At 40.9% G+C, this 22837-nt stretch overlaps 1 protein-coding gene across 1 annotated transcript; it reads right to left on the bottom strand.

Moving 5' to 3' along the window:
• Positions 1-10927: 10927 nt before the first annotated feature.
• IL20 (interleukin 20) lies at positions 10928-14373 on the bottom strand. The gene is made up of 5 exons (XM_006182315.2): positions 13984-14373; positions 13634-13699; positions 13371-13523; positions 12616-12690; positions 10928-11547 (listed from the first exon to the last, which is right to left on the bottom strand). The coding sequence occupies exons 1-5, from the start codon at positions 14212-14214 to the stop codon at positions 11470-11472; spliced, it is 603 nt and encodes a 200-aa protein (XP_006182377.2). The 5' UTR covers positions 14215-14373; the 3' UTR covers positions 10928-11469.
• Positions 14374-22837: the final 8464 nt, after the last annotated feature.

The following is a 22837-nucleotide window of genomic DNA, read 5'->3' as shown; positions in this document are numbered from 1 at the left end:
TGCTTCCAGCAAGAGTGGGTAGGCCTCTCTTCACTCAGACTCTGATTTGAACTTCCAAAAAATGTCCTCTTGGAAAATGTGTTACTCATGAAAATAAAGACATGGTGCTTCCCCTGTGGAGTATTTCCTGCCTTGAAAATTGACCGTGCCTCTTTCCAGGCCAGAGAGATGGCCCCACAAGAAAGTAGATCTAATGGATCTGATTTCTTGATACTGGTTGAATTAATTCTGCTTTCTCACAATAAAATAAGAATAAAGATAACCTGGAATAGCAGAGCCTGAATGTCTTGGTTTCATTAACCGGGGATGAAAAATTAGAAGTTAAAAATCTCAAAGTGCTATGGTCCCAAATCCTGATGTAGAGCTAGCCGGCTCCAGTTCTCCCACTCTCTGGCGTGTTTTGAGAACTCTCATAAGGGGGTTTCTCATAGGCTTGTCCATGAACCATCTGTGCCATCAGGGCGGGCCAGGCTGGGGACTGCAAGCTCCAAATGCTGCCCCAGAGGTGGTGAGAACCGGGATCTCCTCACCAGGTTCTCAGTGCCAATTTGCTCCAGCCAAAAAAAATGTTGCCAGGTCACGTTCACCCCTAATGGGGTGTTTGGGCCCAAAGTATCACAGAGTCCAGTGAAGCCGCTTTCCCAGTTTACACTCAGAGCCCTTCTTGGCCCCAGGATGTCCACACACCTCCAGAGCGCTTTGTCTGGGGCAGCTTCTGGTAGCACCGGACAGGAATTCATCATTTCTTGGAGGTGGGTGTGGTGGGGAGGGTGGCTAGGGATAGTTCTCAGCCCTAGTTTTTACCAAATTATTCCAAATACCGCCACAATTTGATAGTCACAAAACCCCCGTGAAGCAGAGCGTGTATCATTAGCTCCGCGTTATTCATTAGAAAGCCCGCACAAGAAAGAAAATGTCACTAGACAGTGATTTGCCTAAGCTCACGGAGCTGGAGAACAGAGCTCCCTAGACCTGGCCGCAGGTCTCGGACTCCAAGCCTCGGGGGGTGGGGGGTAGGGGGCATCGCTGTGCGGGGGGGGGGGGGGGCGGCGCGGTGCGCGGCGCGGTGCGGCGGGGGGGGGCGCGCAGCCGCGCTTCGCTGCGCTTCCGTGTCCGCGGCTCTGTGACTTCCTAGCCGTGTGACTTCGGGTAAGTCACTTGATTCCTCTGTGCTTCGGTTCCCGCATCTGGAAAGGGAGAATAATCATACTACCCACCTCAGAGGCATCTGTGAGGATTCAATGAGAAAATACATGCAAAGCACATAGAAGACAGCCTGACACATAAATCAGCATGCGCAAGAGGTAGCTATTATTAAAGTACTACTGCTATCATTTTTATATATTACCATGGCACACTTAGTGCCTTTTGTCAATGAGAAGAGCTTGGGAAAGCTACACACAACTTTCACCCTTTAACTCTATGATCTTCTGTTTAGGAAAAAATACTTTAATGGCTCATAATAGCATCCCATATAGAAACAGGAGAATATACTGTGGCTGATCCCAGCGTTTATCAGTCTGTTTAGGGAACCTGCAAAGTTGCTTTAAAATTATAATAGGGGGATGGGAGAAATAGACAAAGGGGATTAGGAGGTATAAACTTCCAGTTATAAATTAAACAAATCGTGACGATGTCATGTACAGTACAGAGAATATAGTCAACAATATTGTAATAACTTTGTAAAGTGACAGAAGGTAACAAGGCTTATTGTGGGGCCATCTCATAATGTATATAAATATTAAATCACTGTGTTGTACACCTGAATCTAATATAATATTGTATGTCAATTATACTTCAATAAAAAAGGGGGAAATTTAGGATACTTAAAAAATTAGTAGTCCGGCCCCAAGAGAAGTCATATGAGAATATGATATGAAAGCTTCAGGACCAGAATTCATTGAGTGGGCTCTTTTTGGATTAACAATTGTAATTAAAGTAAATGAGGACGGAATCATTCCCTGACAAGCCAAATCATTTTGTCCTAAAATCATTGTACCTTAACCATTTCTACTTTCCTCTAAAGCTCGTTGATCTGAGTATGTTTTCATTTCATCTTTATTTTTTAAATAATAGCTTTATTGAAATATAATTCGCCTTTTTAAAGTGTACAACTCAGTGGTTTTTGGTATATTCACAGAGTTGGGCAACCAGCAACATTATCTAATTTCAGAAGATTTTCATTACCCCCCAAAAAGAAACCTCACACTCATTAGCACCACATCCCTCTCCTCTGTCCTCTTAGTCCCAGGAAACCCCTGGTTTACTTTCTGCCCCTATGGCTTCACCTATTCTGAATGTTTCCGAGCATTGCATTCGAAAAGTTATAAAGCTAATTTCAAGTTTAGAATATCATCTTCCTCTGAGGTGAATTTATATTTGCTTCTGGAAGGAGGGCAGAGGATTGGTAATTCCATGTTAGTTTCATCCAGTCATAGACTGAGATGATTAAAAGCTGATTTTCTGTCTGTGCTCGGGGCAGGCTACTTGTGGGTTACCATGATGCCTAAGGGGACAGCACTTTGGGATCTCAGCTGGGAGCTTGGCAGGGAGGTTACCAGGGCCCCTCAACAGCAGGCTCCTATCACCTCTTGTTGTGGCCCCAATCCTGTAAATTTGTGATAAGCTCCGGACATCTTCTCAGTCTCCCACCCTCTAATCAACTTTTCTCAATTTAGATGACTTCCCCCAAGGAAAAGCAGTCCCCAGTGAGGACTCAGCTCGGCTCACTGTTCTGGATTTCCCTCTTGCAGATCTTAGCCCTGGAATTATGCCTGTCTTGTTATGTCTCCAAAACGATCAAACAGTTTTTTTGTTTGTTTGTTTTTGTATTTCCTGGTTTTTCCAACTTTTCTTGAATTCTCCTCAATGAGAAGGCTCCTCTAAAAGCCAACAGGTTTTTCCTCCTTCAGGCAGAACAGACCAAGAGGAAGATAGTCCCACATACTCACCAGCTCCCCAACAGCTTTCAGAAAAACCTCTGTACATCTGCTGGGCAGGGCCTGGGAGGACTGAATGAGAGAACCCAAAGTGCTTAGTGAGTTTTGTAATAATCATGTTTCCTCCTTTGTTCCAGCTTTGATAAAGCTTGGAGCCAAATTTTGATCTTTCTAGCAAGTTATGATTCAGAACATTATGACATGTCCTTTGTGGAACAATCTTGGCTCAACTTTATTTTATTATCTGTGTTACAAGTGTTTTCATCCACTGTCCTTAAATCTTGCTGTGTTGTATGTATCATTTCTTTCCATTTTTTTATTAAACTATAGTCAGTTTACAATGTTGTGTCAATTTCTGGTGTACAGCACAGTGATTCAGTTATACATATACATACATATATTCCTTTTCATATTATTTTTCCTTATAGGTTACTACAAGATATTGAATATTGTTCCCTGTGCTATATGGTAGATCTTTGCTGTTTATCTGTGTTGTATATAGTAGTTAGTATCTGCATATCTTGAACTCTCAATTTGTCCCTTCCCACCTCCATTCCCCCCTGGTAACCAAAAGGTTTGTTTTCTATGTCTGTGAGTCTGTTCTGTTTTGTAAATAAGTCCATATGTGTCATTTTTTCACATTCCACATATAAGTGATATCATATGGTATTTTTCTTTCTCTTTCTGGCTTACCTCACTTAGAATGACGATCTCCAGGTTCATCCATTGTGCTGCAAATGGTATTATTTTATTATTTTTTGTGGCTGAGTAGTATTCCATTGTATACGTATACCACAACTTCTTTATCCAGTCATCTATAGATGGACATTTAAATTATTTCCATGTCTCGGCTATTGTAAATAGTGCTGCTATGAACACTAAGCAAGCATCTTTCTCCAGATATATGCCCAGGAGTGGGATTGTTGGATCATAGGGTAAGTCTATTTTTAGTTTTTTAAGGAATCTTTATACTGTTCTCCATAATGGCTGCACCAAACTACATTCCCATCAACAATGTAGGATGGTTCTCTTTTCTCCACAGCATTTATCATTTGTGGGCTTTTTAATGATGGCCATTCTGACTGGTGTGAGGTGATACTTCATTGTAGTTTTGATTTGCATTTCTCTGATAATTAGCAATATTGAGCATTTTAAATAAAGGTGCTTTGAATTGCCATATGCTATAGGTCTGATGGGGAATATTGATATTAGCCCAAGATGGAACCACTTCCCTGGGGTATGAGGACTTCAAGGTCCTTTGTCTTTTTATGCCACTCACTGAAATCCTTGCTCATCCTTCAAGGTCTAATCCAAGGATCTCTCCTTCAGAAAGCCTTCCCTTGCCTCTCCACATGGATATCTTTCCTTAATCACATTGAGTTTATATTGCTGGCAATGACTTTTCCTATCAGCCTCACTCTCTTTATATGCCTCCAACCTCCACAATGCCTCGAAAGAGAAATTACCTTGAATTGAATTATGTTAAAAGAGTTTTACTGGTATGTAATTGGCATGCAAGAAACTGCACATATTTAAAACGTGCAATTTGATAAGCTTTGGCATATTTATGCATCTGGAAAACCATCACCGCCATCAAAATAATGAACATATTCATCACAATTTAACCATTCATTTGTTGGTAGACAGGTAGGTTGATTCAAAGGTGGGGCTATTAAAAATAAAGCTCCCATGAGCATTCATGTACAAGGCTTTGCATGAACGTATGTTTTTTTCCTCTTGATTAAATACCTAGGAGTGAAATGGCTGGGTCACATGGCAGCTGTTTGTTTAACTTTTTAAGAAACTGCCAAACTGTTTTCAAAGTGATTGCATGATTTCACATTCCCACCAGCAGTATATGAGTTTCAGTTCCTCCACATCTTCCACCAGCACCTGGTATTGTCAATGTTTTTATTTTTAGCCATTCTAATAGGCATCACATGGTATCTCACTGTGGTTTTAATTTGCATCACTTAAAGGCAAATGAGGTTGAGCATCTTCTCATGTGCTTCTTTTCTCCCATGTGTTTATCTTCTTTGGTGTCTGTTCAAATCTCTTGCTCATTTTTTATTGGATTGTTTTCTGATAATTGAGTTTTGAGTATTCTTTTTATTTTCTGGACACACACCCCTAATTATATCCAGGATCTGCAAATACTTACTCCCAGATTATCAGCGGTCTTCATTTTCTTATTTGTCTTTTAAAGAGCAGAAGTGTTTAATTTTAATGAAGTTCAACTTATCAACTTGCTTTTTTTTTAATGGATTCTGCTTTTGGTGTTGGATCTAAGAAATCTTCGGCTAATCCAGAGTCACAAAGGATTTTTCTCAGGTTTTCTTTGAGAAGTTTTATAGTTGTAGACTGTACATTTAGATCAATAATCCATTTTGAGTTTATATATATATATATATATATATATATATATATATATATATATATACACACACACACACACACACACACACACACACACACACACATACACACATAACTTGTATGTATAGATCCAAGTTCATTCTTTTCTATACAATATCCAATGATTTTAGCACCATTTCTTGAAAATGTTATTCTTTCTCCACTGATTAACTTTGTACTGTTGTTGAAAATCAATTGTCCCTTGATGTGTGGGTCTTTTTCTGGACTTTCCATTCTGACTCATTGATCTATTTGTTTTTACATCTGTACCACACTGTCTTGATTGTCATAGCTTTATATGTCTTGAAATCAAATAATATTAATCCTCCAATTTTGTTCTTTTCAAAGTTATTTTGTCTATTTTAGAATCTGTTGAATTTTAGTAAGAGTTTTAAAGTGAATTTGTCAATTTCTACCTTTAACAAGGCTGCTGATATTTTTATTGTAATTGCATTGAATTTTTAGATCAGTTTTGAGGAAGGGAGTAATCAACAGCTTTAATAATATTGAGACTTCTGACCAATGAATATGGTATATCTCTCCATTATTTAGATTATCTTTCAATTCTCTCAGCAATGGTTTGCAGTTTTCAGTGAAGAGATCTTTTACATCTTTTGCTTTTGATTTATCCCCAAGGATTTCAAATTTTTTTGATGCTATTGTAAATAGTATTTTTTTTTAATTTCAAGTTCCAATGGTGTGTTGCTGGTATATGGAAATACAATCTATCTTTGTATATTGATCTTGCATTCTGCAAATAAAACTTTATATTAGTTTTAGTAGCTTTTTGTAAATTCCATTGGCTAGAACTACCTAGATAGGCGTGTCATCTCTGAATAAAGACTGTTTTACTTCTTCATTTCCAATCTGGGTGACTTATTTCTTCTTGAATTGAACTGAGATGTAGTGGTCCTGGAAGTACAAGGACCTGAATTTCAATACCTACTCTACTATAACTCACTGTGGAAACTTTGACAAGTCCCTTTTGATCTTTGAAGCCCAGTTACCTGTAAAGTGATCTGTAAATTCTCCCTGAACTCTAACATTCAGTGAGACAAAGGATGTACTCTGAAAGGTATTAGCACTCTGGTTGTAATCCACAGCTTCCTGCCTCCGGGCCTCTGAGTCCTACCCTCTTCCCGTTATGCAGCTGACTCATTGTGCCCATGACAGTTGGGTTGAACCAGAGAGTGTCACTTATTCTCCTCCCAACTGTCCAGTGAAATAGGGGAGTGGCCCATTTGGTTCATTCTTTCACCAATTGTTCTGCTGCCTCCTGTTGGCAAGACCCAGCCTGCAGGGCAAAGGCTGAAGTCTTTAATTCACGAAAAAATTAGCTGAGGGCCACATTCATAGAAAAAGAAACTTCATTTTTTTTTTGTTTTCATTTTAAACACATTCCATTTTCCTGCTTTTGAATTCAGTCCTTATCAATAATGTAATGTTATACTGTGCTGAGATAAGGTAGAATAAAAAGCTGAATTGGGAGTTCAAGATTTGCAACTACAAACTACTATATATAAAACAAACAACAAGTTTATACTATATGGCACAGGAAACAATACTCAATATCTTGTGGTAACCTATAATGAAAAGGAATGTGAAAATGAATATATGTATGTTCATGTATGACTGAAATATTATGCTGTACATCAGAAATTGATACAACGTTGTAAACTGACTATTCTTCAATTAAAAAGAATTCAGATTTTAAAAAAAACTGAAAAGACACAGTCCTGTCCTGAAGGAACTTGAGTCCAGCAGGGGAATGGTCCACCTGCTCTCCATTTGTATGGGAGAGGAACAGGCAGACAGAATTGCACTGGACTATGTTGGAGAAGTTCTGAATCTTGGAAAGTAGGGAACTGGGCAATTCCAAGGCATGGTGAGAATGTGAAGTATAGCAGATTTTAAAAGTTCTTTTGAGTCTCTCTGTATCTGGATCTTATTCCTAGATTTGAGAGATGCTCTTCCTTCTGAGAAGGAGCCCACCTCCCACCAGAGGGAAGGCTTGTACAGCCTCCCTGACATCCAGGGCATCACCTAAGTCTTTCCAATTGGATGTCCTCACCTCAAATTCTGAATCCAAAGCTGGTGATACAGGAACCACGCAAACCCCTTCGGGTAATGGAAGGCAGCAGTGGCTACATCTGACTCCCCCACACAGTGGTAGTATATTCAGTTTCTAGAATTCAGAATCATCTTCTCCAACTCTTTCATTTTACAAATGCAATGTGGACTAGATGAAAACCAATCAAATAGGGGCAGGCAGAGGCTGTTTATTCACAGCTTGTTGCAGCTAGGGAGTCAGCCACCATCACATGTTCTGGCAGAGACTCAAAGGCCTGCAGGAGTGGGAAAGCTTTACAAGAGAAACCAAAGAAGCCTTCATGTAGGCCTTGATGGGAGGCTGTTGGCATGGGGAAGCTGTCAGTGGACTAGCTAGAAGCAGGGCATCTTATGTGATTGGTTAGGGGTGCATTATTTGTTGTTTTCTGGTTCATGCTAGGTTCCAACCAATTCGAGGGACCAAATTTAGGGAAGCTCTTGGTTTTTAATCAAGTCTTGGCCATTTGGCTGTCTTGGCTTCCTGGGCAGGTTCCTAGAGACAGTGGTCCTACTTTATACAAGTCTGACTTACAGACAGCAGATTGATTATGCAAATCATGGGTTGGTTTCCTTAGCTTTTTGCTGCAGATGGTGGATCAGAGTTCTGTTTTTATGCATGATCTAGTCCACTTATATATTCAGTCTCTCAGCAGAAACCGAGACCTGGAGAAACAGAGTGGTCTAAGATTCTTATCCAAGATCTAAGAGCTAAGAGTAACCAGAACTGAAAGGTTGACCTGAGATTTAGTGTGTTTATCCTGTTCCCTTCAAAGGAACTTGTTCTGCTCGCAGAGGAGACAAGGTTTCAACCCATGGAAATAATTACTTTCCATACAGATGTCATAGAGATAAGTTGCACAAGGAAATTAATAGTTAGTGCTACAGTTTGGCAGGAAGCCTCATCACTTTCATTTTTAGACAGAACTCCCTGCTGTAACCTCTGCTGATCAAGTGCTCTCTGTGTCCTGGGCAACCCAACCAGCCAGCAAGACGAAGTGGTTAAATGTGTGATTCTCCAGGCTGCCTACTCTGTTCATATTTTACTGTCACCACTGTTAGCTGTGTGAACTTGAACAAGATACTTTGGCTTTCTAGCCTTCAGTTTCCTCATCTGTGAGATAGGAATGGCAATGGTGCCTATTTCATCATGCTCTTGTGCAAATTAAATGAACGGACACTTGCAACACACTGATACTTAATACGTGCTTGTACACGTTAGCTGTGACCATCCCGTTCAGTCTTCGCGTCAGCCCAGCGTGGTAAGTGGTAGGGTCCCTACTTTGCAGGTGAAGAAACTAAGGATGGTTATGTCATTTGTCCAAGGTCGTGAGTGTCAGAGTCAGGATATTCACTCATGTCTCTACGAAGCCCAAACTCATTATTCTTTCTCTCTGTGCTTCTGAACACGGGATGTCACAGCTGGGAAAGAAGACAGCAGACAGGGGAAGCATATAGGGCTGTGGTATCAGTGTGTCTAAATTCAACTCTTGGTTCTGCCCTTGCACAAATTACTTACCATCTCTGAGCACATTTTCACTTGCAAACTGGTAATAATGCTATCTACCTCATGGGGTTGTTTTAAGGATTAAATAACATAGTGTATGTGAAGTTCCCAGTACGGTGCCTGGCATGTGACAAGTACGTAGTAAATGACAACAATCCTTTGAATTATTGGAATTGGAAGTGACGATTGTAAACTATTCTTTAGAGTCTGTCCCTCAGTGGGCCCACTTCCATGAAGTTTTGCCTTAGTCCCCATACTGGCTTGACCCTCCACTGCTAGATTCCCCATTATTGGTGCTATGGTAGGACAAGCAGAGATGAGACAAATGACTTGGAGGGGAAGATGGGTCCTGTAGGGGAGAGGAATAGACAGGCAAAGAGGTAACAAGTCAGTGATTACATGGGAACGTGGAGTTCCAAAAAACCAAGGCTTCCCATGGCCAAGGCTTTCAGAAGAGCTAGAAATTCTTCCTAGGAAGCAAATAGATGAGTTTCACCCTCAGGTCTGTGGGTCAACCTGAGACATGTTCATCTGAAAGACACACTTGGCAGGGAAGACCAGCCTCCTCTTTGCCATCCAGTGTCTCTTGGACATATTGGTTCTAATCTTAACACCGAGTTCAGTGAAGTTGGCTTCTCAACTATTCCTTGAGAATCAAAGCTGAGTTGTTTGTCAGACTGGTCAGAGGAAACCAGGATATGTGCAATGGGAAGATCTGATAGAAGAAGAGTGATAATAATGTGGCATATGAAAGCAGAAAATGCCTTGTTTCAAGGAACACGGAAGACTATCTCTTCCATCACCCTGGAAATAGATGTCATTATCTTGTTTTCTCAGAGGAAGAAATTAAATCCCAAGTACGTTAAGTTTTACAGCCCAAATCACTCAGATAATAAGAGTTGAATTGTGATTTGAATCCAAAAAAAAAAAAAAATCTGGAAAGAATACACCTAAATATTTCAGAGTGGTTGTCTGTGGGTGATCAGATTATGCGTGATTCTGATTTTGTTCTTTATATTTCTTTGTATTTTTGAAATTTTCTCTATCAGGCAGTTGTTATTGAATAATGTGAAAAGAGAAATCTAAGTGATTTGAACTCCATCGGGGCCCGGGGTGAGGACTGGGAGCACAAACTGGAAACAGCAAGGACAGCTCACTGTGGGAGCATCGGTCTGCTATTCCCGAAATTGAGAAAACTAAACTGTTAAGCTGAGGTGCAGTTCAGAGCAAGATGGGGAGGAAGGAGGCAAGCAGCCCAGGCCAGAATTCTGGCTCCTTAGAGCCCAGGGAAGCTTGGCATGAAAAGAGCCTGGAAAGAGAACACTGATTTCACAGTTGGTCCTAAACACAAAGACTTGATCCAAGAACAACCTAGACATGGGGGTTGGCCAGAATCCAAAATGGGAGGGCCTCGAAAGAGGGCTCATGCCCCAACTCAGGCAAGGCTCAGGGCCTTTGCACCTGTGTGTTCTTAACTCTTAACATAGAACCTCCTCTATTTGCAGCCCTTTGTAATTTGTGTTGCAGTCAAGGCCTCTGACACAAAAGGATGAGAGCTTGAAATAAGAAAGAAAACAGCCTGCAGAGGAGACGGTGCTCATGCCAGTGAGGCTGGAGCAGGGAGGGCCGATGCCCCTCACCTGGTCACAGGCCTTGAATGTGGAGAGCAGAGCCGTGGGACCAGAGCTGTGAGTGTGTGAGGAGGTGGAGCTGGGAACGCATCTGGCAGAGGACAGAAGGCCCAGGTTCCCGCTTGCATCTTCCTTCCCCAAAGAAGCAAGAGGCCCCCAGGTAATACGAGATTCAAGTTCATCCCCATCATTGCTTCTGCTCCTCAAGCATTTTCAAACTCCAAGCAGATATTGTGCAAAAAAAAACAAAAACCTTTATTTGTAAAATTACATTTTTTGCCACACAGGATTCCATAGCTGAAAAATAACACAAGTATGGGGTTGGGGAGTGGATTGGGGTTGGTCAGTAATTTTAAAACAAGTCTGTGATTTCACTTCAGAATTTCTTCCACAATCCACACTTCAGCGTCATTGGCTCAGTTTTAAATATTTCAGAGAGCCTAGGCAGTCAGGAAACATGTCCTAGTCTCGCCCCGCCACTCCCCCAGATTTAGAGGGTTTGTTCACTATATGAAAACCTGTTTTCATACCTATTCTAGTCAGGGTTTAAATATAATCCATGAATTGCTTTTAAAAGTCTTCTCTTCAAATGCAAAAATAAATAAGTTAAATAGTAAAAATAAATAAAAATATTAACTAATAAATATACCCAACAGTAGAAAAGATGTTACTAAAATCTTAGAAGGCTGTGGTCTAGATTAAGAGCAGGAACATATAAAGATAACCACAATAAGGGAACAAATAATGTATAAATAATATACACAGTGGCCAGCACTAAATTCTGTAACGAAGGGATGGAGGTTAGGGGCCATGCCTCCTGAGGACTAGGGGTTTGGCCCGGAGCCCTCTCAGCAGCAGCATCACTGTCCTCCTAGTCAATCGCCTCTATCCATCGCAGGAGAATGTCCAGCTCCCCCAAAGCCTTCACCACCGCTGCCTGAGGCTGAAGCTGGAAGACACAAGGTGCAGTGGTGAGCAGGTCATAGAGAGACAGCACATCCTCCAACAGTAATCCTCTCCTTCCACTGGTAGGACTGTTGGGGATAGTAAGCAGGGCTTTTTTTTTTTTTTTTTTTCCTAAGATGAAGAGCTTGAAAGACATTATGGAACCTCAAGATCTCACAAAAGGAAGAAGAATCACTGAGTCCGTCACCCTAGTCCTACACGGGGAAACTAAAGAAGACCAGGGTGGGTAGCAGAATTGGGACCACAACCCAAGACTCTTGAATCACAGAGATTAAAGTAATTAGGCTTTTTTTTTTTTTAAATAAAGACGTGTGTCTGTGTGAGTGTGTGTGCGTGGATGTTTGTGTCTAGGGGTTGCCTATTGTGCATACTTCAGTTGGAACAAATGTTTATCGTGCTGAGCATTGGGCTGACTGGGGATTCAGGGATGAATGGCACAGTCACGACCCACGGGGAATTCACAGTCGAGTGAGGGAGACAGGCAGAAGCAGGCAATGAAAATGTAGTGAGGTAGGTAGATGATGGAGTCCACACAGGACGGCAGGGAGACACCTAACTCTGAGAGATACAGCCAGTACCTTCCAGGAGGTGATGCCTCAGCTGGCCCGGAGGATGAGAGGAATTAGTGAGTGAGGAGTGGACTCTGGCTTTCCTGGCAGATGTGCAAATGCATTGAGGTGAGAAACAGCATGGCATGGGCATGTGTGAAATTGTGAGTGACTGTTTTTGAAGGTGAGTATAAGTGTGTGAACGGCAGAAAACTATTGCCTCTCATTTGTGTAGCTGGAAGATCCAGATGTCTCTGGAGTGACTTGAAGGAATCATGGCTATTCCTCCTTGATTCCCAGAGCATCTTCTGGAGGCAGCACCCTTCTAGAGCCTGACTGGGTATCCCCGGGTTAAAGCAGAAGGGTAGATAGTCCATATGACCATACAGAGCCATTAGCCTGAAGGCTATAGGATTTTTTTGAGTATGAGTACCCATCCCATCCACCTATGATCTCAGTTCTAAGAACACATTCATCCCAACCAAGGCCAAAATGACATATACCTCTTCGAAGTGACTCAGAATCTGGCTGTATTTTTCCATTGCTTCCTCTCCACAAGGGCATGTCAAATGGGCATGCTGAAAAGAATACCAAAGAATGACAGATTTTATTAAAGAGTCTGATTTTCAGCCTTTGCCAGTTAAAAGAAGTGCGATTCTTCCACCCACAGAAAAGTCTTTTCAGACTCATCACTGGGAATTGCTAAACTCGTCATCAGCTGGAAGAGGAAGCCAGCTTTTTAGGCTCAAATAGGAGCACCTTGCTTCTTTTCAGAAACAGGTGGCATTGAAGGAGTCTGTGATCACGGGATCCCGTCTGGCTTGTACTCCTCACCCCAGCTCTCCCTGACTCCCTCCCAGAGATCCTCCATGGGAAGAGAGAATTGGACAGATCCTATGTTGACCCTATCTTGAGATTGAGTCTAGTGGTTTGCTGATTGGCTCTCTGGACACAGGATGCACCAGTACACCGTAGGATAACTCACCTACAGAAAAAGTACAATTTCGTGGATAATAGACAATTATCAGCAACATCAAATAGCTAGTGCTTTAGAGTTCTTTAGACATTTTGCATAGAGCATATGTCCAAAAGTCAATATAACCGAGTTCTTATTACCTAGTTACATGGCTCAGTGCAGGTTGTTAGAACTCTTGACTCAGTTTTTCCATTTGTTAAATGGGGGTAAGAAAGAACGTGATTGCTGAGTCATCGAAGCTATGTGCTGAAACGGATCCTTTTACCCAAGACTCTTACTCACACAGAGCCGGAGGTCCTTCTTGATGGCAAGAAACGAGTTGGCGAGACTGCTGACCTTCCGGAGCACATGGTGGTCAGGGGTCTGGTAGTTTTTGAACACCCTGTCCAGGTAGAGTCTCAGTATGTGGCGGAGGAGGCAGCACTGATATGCAGGCTACAAAGCAGACGAGTATGTTGGTGGGGGAAGGGTGTCCAGGGACGAGCGTGATGGAGATGCCCCCAATTCTTATTTCCTCCCAGAACTCATACAGACCAAGCACATACCGTTGTGTCTTGCAAAGAGTGAGTCTTCTTCAAGATTCTGATGTCAAGGATTTCATCTTTGGTTTGCTAAACAGAAGGAGGCAAGGCAAGGCAAGAAAGTCCAGGTCAGTGACTGCTGCCAGGGTCTTAGACTTTAAGACCGCTCATCCCCTCCCTGACACGGTCCCATGGGCAATGTCCCTCTCCAAAACACTTTTAAGTTATGAACTACAGATATTTCCTGGGAATGCATCCTCCTGATAAGGGGTCCCCAGCTTGTCTTTTTTGTGATCATACTGCTGAAAGACAAACAGAGAAGGGGAGAGGCGACATGGTCACCAAGAGAAGGGTGGGGTGCCTCCCTTACATACCACAGTGCTCTGTATCTCCGCAAATCCACTTCGAATTCCCTGAAGGTTTGTGGTGATCACACAGCTTCCCAAATGGAGTGTCTTTAGACTGGCAGAAGGTGCCCAGGAGAGAGAAAACACAGCAGAGAGAAGGCAGAGGGGAAGACCAGAGCCTCTCATTTTGTGCCAGAATCTGGAGACCACAAGAGCTAGGAATTCAAAGGAAAGAGCATGACTTACTGATTTCTCCATCTCATGCCTTAAGAAGCCAATCCAGTCGCCGGGGACATGCCTCCCCACCCTCAGCGTCCCTGGTGAAACTTAATTGCTTTTTCTGACTTTGAATGGTCTGGCCCATTCATCTAACTTACTAAGAAAAACTGCCGCACCTCCTGGAAGAGAAGCCTTCTAGTGCTCGTTCAGGGTTCTAAGTATGAGTTGGTGCTGCAGGTCCTGGCTGCTTTATCCTGTCCCCATCCTAGCCGCATCATCATTGCCCAACAAGTAAGGCCTGGAGCAGTAGGCACTTGCCATGAGTAGACAGAGGATGACATTTCAGGGGAAATGTCAAAACTTGTTTTGGCGAATTGACGTATATAGTCTTCCCCTCCAGAATGCCTGTGGAGCTCACCCTTCTGGTCCCCGCAGACCCACAGGGGTACTGGGGGAAAGCAACCTCATAGAAGCTGTTGCTGAGCCACCAAAAACACTCGGAGGAAACTGTCTGGATTTTATGGCCACCCCCGGGGCAGAAGAGCTTAGCTCTATTTGGCATTTATCTGACATCAGATCAGTTATTTGAGGATAACAGATTTATTTCAGCCCCAAAGGCAAATAGAAAGTCAGTGATATCATAGCACCCTATTGCCAGGGAAAGGCAAGTTCTGATGGGCAATCAGCCTATTTCCACCCAGCACTTCTCCTCCCTCCTGAGGTATCTGGACTCCTCAGTGCCCTCTGCAGGAGGACTGTAGTCAGGTACACCTGGCATGAATCCATGAGTAAGCTGTTTTCCTAGACCTGTCACTCAGGCCATCAAGTAAGTGATCCTAAAAGAAAGAGGAGAAAGGTGGGAGGGAACCCATTTCTTCTTGGGTGAGGCTTGCTCTGTAAGAGGGCACTTTATGGTGTCTGCTGAGTTTTAAGATAAAAGTGATAATGGGCTGGGATTAGGGTGAGGAGAGTGAAGCACTCTCTTTAGGCACAAAATTTAAGGAGGAAAAAAGTTTCTACTGTAGAGCACAGGGAACTATATTCAGTATCTTGCAGTAACCTATAATGAAAAAGAATATGAAAACGAATATATGTACGTATGTGTATAAGTGAAATATTATACTGTACATCAGAAATTGACACATTGTAAACTGACTATGTGTCAGTAAAAAAAATAATAAAAATGAATAAATAAATATTTAAGGGGAAAAAGTCTCAGTAATCAAGTTAAATAATATTTTAATGTGATATCAAAATTAATGGGAAAATCCATGACGAACAAAGTGGCCATCATTTAAAAAGACAGAATCTGAAAATGCCATGCTGAGCCAAGATCAAAGGGAAAATGAGGGCTCCTATCTCTCTGTCTGTCTATCTATCCACCTATATCTGTGCTTATCTATCTATCTTTGTCTGTGTATCTTTATCCATATCTATGTTTTTATGTATCTTTAGTGATTAATTTTTCCCAGAAATATATGATAAAAAAAAATTAGGAGTTTTCTTCCCTTAAAAATAGGAAAGCAAAATGATGATAAATTCTGTCTGAGACATAAATAACATATTTAATATAAAACAGAAACAGACTCATAGACATAGAATACAAACTTGTGGTTGCCAGGCGGGGGGTGGGGAGGGACAGACTGGGAGTTCGAAATTTGTGGATACTGACAGGTACATATAGAATAGATAAACAAGTTTATACTATATAGCACAGGGAAATATGTACAAGATCCTGTGGTAGCTCACGGTGAAAAAGAATGTGAAAATGAATATATGTATATTCATGTATGACTGAAAAATTGTGCTCTACACTGGAAATTGATACAACATTGTAAACTGATTATACTTCAATAAAATAAATAAATAAATAAGATATTTAAGCTTAAAATAATGTGAGTTGTAATACAGATACTTTCAAATTTTTCAATAATTTTCAACTACTTTAATGTTTTGGAAAAAATAACCCACATAATATAATCAACACATATAAATAGGGGTGTACATCGCTCCCTTGTGCCTTAGGCTCCAATACGGCTTGGCACAACACCTACTAAATTTTTCCCACCAGGCAATATGCTAGGTGTACTTTACCTTCATGTCCACCTGCGATACTGCCAAATGGAGGGAAAGAGAATTAACAAACCAAACCCCAAAGTATCAGCGAGACCTCTGGGTTTGAAGACGAGAGAACGAGGTCCATACCTCGGCTCTACAAGTCCCCATCAGTGTAGGTCATCCCAGTTCTCCCAGGACTGAGGGGGGTCCAGGAAATAGGACTCTCAGTTTTAAAACTGGAAAAGTGACAGGTAAATCTAGATGAGTTATATCACCCTATATCTTTGTGACCTTAGACAAATCAACTCACCTGAGTTTTGTTTTCTTAGCCACCAGTGGTGATAATTAAACTCACCGCAGAAATTTGTTTGGACGTTTAAATAAAATGATGCATGATTTATACGCCTAGCATGGAGTGAGTCATCAGTTCATTTTAAATAGGGAGTGATATTAGTTGCCTTGAACATAGTAGGTGTATGGTAAATGTATATTAAATTCAACAATTCGATCAGCATTTATTAAGCACCCACTGTCTTGAATATCATGCTAGGTACTGGAGTACAAAGATAAACCTGACAATTCCTACCTTCTCGGGTATTTTGTCCTAATGGAAAGGGCTCCCTTAGACATGGCCCTGAAGACAGCTGGGTAAAGGACTGGGAGAACTGGGCTGCTCCCCAGAACTGTGTGAATAGAGAGGGAGCTTTCTTACCTGAGTTCAGGAAGGGCTGCTGCTTCCGGTCTCCTAGGAGTGTCTTAAGCTAAGAGTCTCCAATAATGTATGTGTATATATATGCCACATGAAGGAAGTCAGCTCCCGCAGGTGAGGGCTGAAACTCCCTTGGAATTTCTCTGGTGACACTGCACTTCCTCCCAGCCTCAGGCAGTTTAATTGCAGGCTGGATTACCTCAACACCTTCCTCCTCTACGAAGCACTTCTCTGGAGACTACCGGTTATAGTTATTGGTTAAAAGATACCTCGTTCTCCCTGGCTCCCTTCCAGAAGGGAAGTAACATGATCTTAAGGACAGAAAAGATTGCTAAATTACAGAAGAGGGAGAGAATTCCAGGAGGTGCTTTTGCCCCTTCCTCTAAACCCAGTTCTCCTAACCAGGTGTCTCCCCAGCCCCGGACACTGTGTGCTCACTCTTGCTGTTTCTCCTTTGCTTTTGCTATTCCCAACATTTCTCTCCAACAACAGCTACCCTACTTCCTCTCCATTCATCATTAAAGAGTGGACCCCAATTCTTTATTCCTACACTACTCTAGTCCAAAGCAAACCCTCCCTTCTCTGACTTCCAATAGCAGATTTTTCTTTGACACACAAGGGAGTCTAATGTTATCCTCTGTTTCATGGGTCTTAGCCTTTTCTCCCTAATGGCACTGGAAGATATTCTTTTTTTTTTTAACATTTTTTATTGAATTATAGTCATTTTACAATGCTGTGTCAAATTCCAGTGTAGAGCACAATTTTTCAGTTATACATAAACATACATACATTGATTGTCACATTTTTCACTGTGAGCTACCACAAGATCTTGTATGTATTTCCCTGTGCTATACAGTATAATCTTGTTTATCTGTTCTACATATGCCTGTCAGTATCTACAAATTTTGAACTCCCAGCCTATCCCTTCCCACCCCCCACCCCCTTGGCAACCACAAGTTTGTATTCTATGTCTATAAGTCTGTTTCTGTTTTGTATTTATGTTCTTCTTTTTTTTTTTTTTAGATTCCACATATGAGCGATCTCATGTGGTATTTTTCTTTCTCTCTCTGATTTACTTCACTTAGAATGACATTTTCCAGGGACATCCATGTTGCTGCAAATGGTGTTAAGTTGTTGTTTTTACAGCTGAATAGTACTCCATCGTATAAATATACCACATCTTCTTTATCCAGTCATCTGTTGATGGACATTTAGGCTGTTTCCTTGCCTTGGCTATTGTAAATAGTGCTGCTATGAACATTAGGGTGCAGGTGTCTTTGGAAGATATTCTTAGACAGGGACTAATCCATCAGGTAGGACCACACCTAGAGGTAAGATTAAATGAAGGCACCTGAGATTAACCTTAGACAATGCTTTGAAAACTATCAAGATAGTAAGGATTATACTATATTCCTTTGAAACTTTTTCCTACCCAATTACTAAGACTCTGCAGTCCTGTATTTTAGTCTAGGGCTTCCCTAGTTTACAGGATGACTTTGGCACATTATTTCATCTTTCTGGATTTTAATTTGCATGGCTGCAAAGTGGGAACTATAGAACAGGTAATGAGTAAGACCTTTTCCAGTTCTGACATTCAGTGTTCCTGTGATGCCTCACTCTTCCTTTGATCAGAACATTCTTTTTAGTGTTTTTAAATGTCTTCCTAAAGTTCCTTGAAAACGAAGACCATAACTTTTCATTGTCATGTTTGATAAATATTGGAAAGCATGTGTGAATATCTAACCTGAATATCTCTTGGGCTCACGCCTCTTTTTCCATCCTCCGTGTTAAGAAAACAATTTTCCATGATCATCCTTAACTGTGATTAAAGTAAAATTGAGAAACATGGTCTGACAAGAATATTTGAAATCAAGACTTTCAGGAAATATAAGCTGTTACACTGCCAGTCAATTCCCTTCCATTCACCAAGATTGTCTGGTCCTAAGTTAACCGTGACGATTAAGCAAACTTAGTTGTTCATGGACAATCCCAATTTCACTTTAATAATGAAGTCTCTCCTTTTCCCATAGCAAAATACTTTGTTTTTTCAAATCCACTGAGTAGATCCCATTCCACCCTGCAAAGACACCGATTCAGTTTATCTGCTATTAAAACACTCCTCACCCTAACTTCTGTCTCTCTCTACACCCCCATCTACCAAGGCAGAATTGATGCCTCCCTTTCACCATTGCCCCCCTTTACTTTGTGTATGTCTTCTGTACTTATCACAGTGAACTGCAGTTTTGGGTTCCATATCTGAATCTCCCACTAGCCTGAGAGCGCTTTGTTCAGCTTTATGGTCCCAACACTCGATGGCTCTCGGCAGGTAAATGCCTGATGACTGTTGAATGAGAATGTTGATTCAAAATTGTTCCTTCCTTATGTTATATCGTAAAACTACAGGATCTCAGGCTTAGCTGAACCTAAAAATGGAGACATACAAACCCATCAGTAATTACCAAATGGCCCCAAAGTAAAGTGAGATAGGAGGATGGGGACAGGAGAGTGAAAGACAAGCTGGCTGGAGGTCAGAAGTAATATGAGTCATGTTAAGGAGCTGAGACTTTATCCAAAAACAAGGAGTTACGAAGGCCTTCAGCACAGAGCAATGTGATTAGCGAGACACCCTAGAAAACTGACTTGAGGGAAGTGAGACTGGAGACGGGAAATCCAGCCATTGTAGTCGTCCCAGAGAGAATTAACTGTGGCCTGAACTCGTAGCAGCAGAGACAGAGATGTAGGCGGACTTGAGAAGATGTAAATACATTGTTTAAATACTTGGAGATGGATTAAATGTGTGGGCTAGGGAGGGGAGGAATTAAGGGTAATAAAAATATTGCTAGGTTGAGACTGGTCTGGTACTGGCTTGTCTTACAGTTCAACCTAATAATTTAAAAAAAATTTTTATTGAAGTACAGTTGATTTACAAAGTTGTGTTAATTTCTGGTGTACAGCATAGTGATTCAATTACACATATATATCCATATTCATATTCTTTTCATTATAGGCCATTACAAGGTATTGAATACAGTTCCCTGTGCTGCACAGTAGGTCCTTGTTGTTGACCTATTTTGTATACAGTAGTGTGTATCTGCAAATCCTGAGCTCCCAATTTATTCAGCCTAATAATTATTATTATGATGATAATGTATACAGTATCCTAAACCTAGTACCTGGGCTTGCATATTAAATTCTCTGTATGTTATTATAATCATCATATATATATAACATCGTATATATACATATACACTTATTCTCATGTAATTATCATAAAATCCCACTAGGAACATGAGCATTTTGAGGGCAGAATATTGTCTGTTTTATCCACCCCTCCAGTAGAAATGCATGGAATGGAGCCCAGGTCATAGCAAACTTTCTATAAATATGTATTGAATAAATTATTATCTCTTTGAAGCAGGCCCTATAACCCAATTTTCTGATGAAGAAACTTAAGCTTAGAAGTTGAATGGTTCTCCCAAGTTTCCCCCACCAGTAAATGAAAGAACTCATTTTAAAAAAATAGCATTTCTTTCTACTGTCATCATTGATGTGAGGGTACCAAGGCCCAGGGAAGCACTATGAAGATGAAGGAGACAGTGGCAGAATGGGGACTTCAACCTAGATCTCTTAATTTAGAATATGTTACTCTTTGCATTAAATTGTATGTCCTTGGGGACAAGAGGGCCCTGGAAAAAAGTGGTGGGAATGTACCGAGGGCAGGATTCCCAGTTCTTCTTCTGGCCCTACGTACCAGGGAGAGTCCTGACAAGATCTTCATTCAGTTAAGAGAACGGACCACCGATCTCACCTGTCTGAGAACCTTCTGAAATTAACACACTGAATCTACAGAAACAGAAGGAATCTTTCTCACTTTAGCAATTTCCACCCTCCCTCCCAGGATTCCTGAATCACTGGACTAAGTCCATCCTGTCACAGACAATACCCAGATGCCTGAGCACCCGTCTCATAGCCAAGAAACAGGATGAGTGTAGTTACAGAGTTTGTGAAGCAAGCAAGGAGCTGTTGCAACTTATCCTTAAATCCTGAAATCAGAACGTTTTCAAATTTCCCAATATCATGAAATTCACTTTTTCTTGGAGCATTCATTTTAATCATATCATTCTAAGAACATGCTGATTCAGTATTGCAAATAATTGCCAGAAATAATTGCAAATAATTGCCAAACATCCCGTAACATGAACTTCCTCAAGTTGTCACATAAGGACAAATGTGAAGTAGGGTTTTATTGTGAGCCTTTGCCTTTTGCAAGCTGGCCCCTGCCTGCTGGTACAATCCCAGGTCCTCTGTCAAAGACAGTGGCCTGCAATGATTCATTTCTTAATTTAATTTGTGAAGGGGACCCACGGGCACCTCTGCCACTATAGCTTCTCCAGTAGGACCTGGAAGGTTCATGAATCTTCTAGGTTAAGGAAAGCTATCCCACTAGCAAGAATTTTTTATCTAATGGTAGACTATCACTCCTAGAGTATTAAAGCTAGAAGTGAATTCAAGTACATCTAGTCCAATTCCCTCATTCTATAAATGGGGAAACTATGGTTCAGAAGAGGTTAAGTAACTTGCCCAAGGTCGCTCAGCTGGTAAAAGAGTCGGAGGTTGAAATCAATCAAGTATTCTTTCTAATAAATGACACTTTTAACCCATTATGAACTATTCTTCTATAGTAAGTAACATTCCTTAAAAATGAGAACAATAGAGAAGCTTTTCCCATGGTAATTCTGGCAGAAGAAATGTATCTTCTATGGAAAGGACATAGAAGGTGTTGACAAAAGACCGCATAAGACTGAGAGCCAGAAGACTCATTTCTAATACATTCTCACCACCTTTGTGAGACCCTGGGTGACCCAAGACCAGCCCTTACATTTCAGGCATGCACTGATTCATCAGTAAAATGGAGGATAAAATCTACTTTGCCTGTCTGGCTCATTTATTTGCCAGGAGGATTTTAAACATATGCATAGTTACGCAAACCTTTAAGCACAAAAGTAGATTTTTATCACTCCTTGTGTATGATAGAATAGATTTTAAAAGCTGTTCTTTCCATAACATTTATTAAATGCCCATTATCTACAAGACATTGTGCTGGATGCTTCAAGGATTAGCGATGCCTCGGGAGATTTCTGGCCCCTGGATGCTTATAGCCTCTTTGGGAGGATAAGGTTTGCAGAACCACAAAGAAAATCAGTACTGCTGAATGAGTAGAAGGTATATGCTAACTAAAAACAGACTTACCCTGTGATCCAGCAATACCATTCCTGGGCATATATTTGGAGGAAACTCTAATTTGAAAAGATACATGCACCCCAGTGTTCATAGCAGCACTATTTACAATGGCCAAAACATGGAAACAACCTGAATGTACATTGACAGATGACTGGATAAAGAAGTTGTGATGTACATATACAATGGAATACTACTCAGCCATAAAATAGAATAAAATAATGCCATTTGCAGTAATACGGATGGACCTAGAGATCATCATACTAAGTGAAGTAAGCAAGAAAAGGAAGGAAAAATATGATATAATATCATTCATATATGGAATCTAAAAAAAAATGACACAAATAAACTTATTTATGAAACAGAAACAGACTCACAGACATAGAAAACAAACTTACGGTTACCAAAGGCAGGGGAGGAAGAAGAGGGAGAGATAAACTGGGAGCTCAGGATTTGCAGATACTAAGTATCATATATAAAATAGATAAACAACAAGGTCCCACTGTATAGCATAGGGAACTATAACTATATTCAACATCTCATAATAGCCTATAATGAAGAAGAATATGAAAAGGGATATACGTATGTATATGTATGACTGAAACAGGATGCTGTACACCAGAAATTAACACAACTTTGTAAACTGACTATATACTT

This window comes from Camelus ferus, chromosome 23 (assembly GCF_009834535.1).
Source record: "Camelus ferus isolate YT-003-E chromosome 23, BCGSAC_Cfer_1.0, whole genome shotgun sequence".
Lineage (NCBI taxonomy): Eukaryota > Metazoa > Chordata > Mammalia > Artiodactyla > Camelidae > Camelus > Camelus ferus.
Note: the sequence above shows the minus strand (reverse complement) of the source record. Positions and strands in the feature narration are given on the sequence as shown.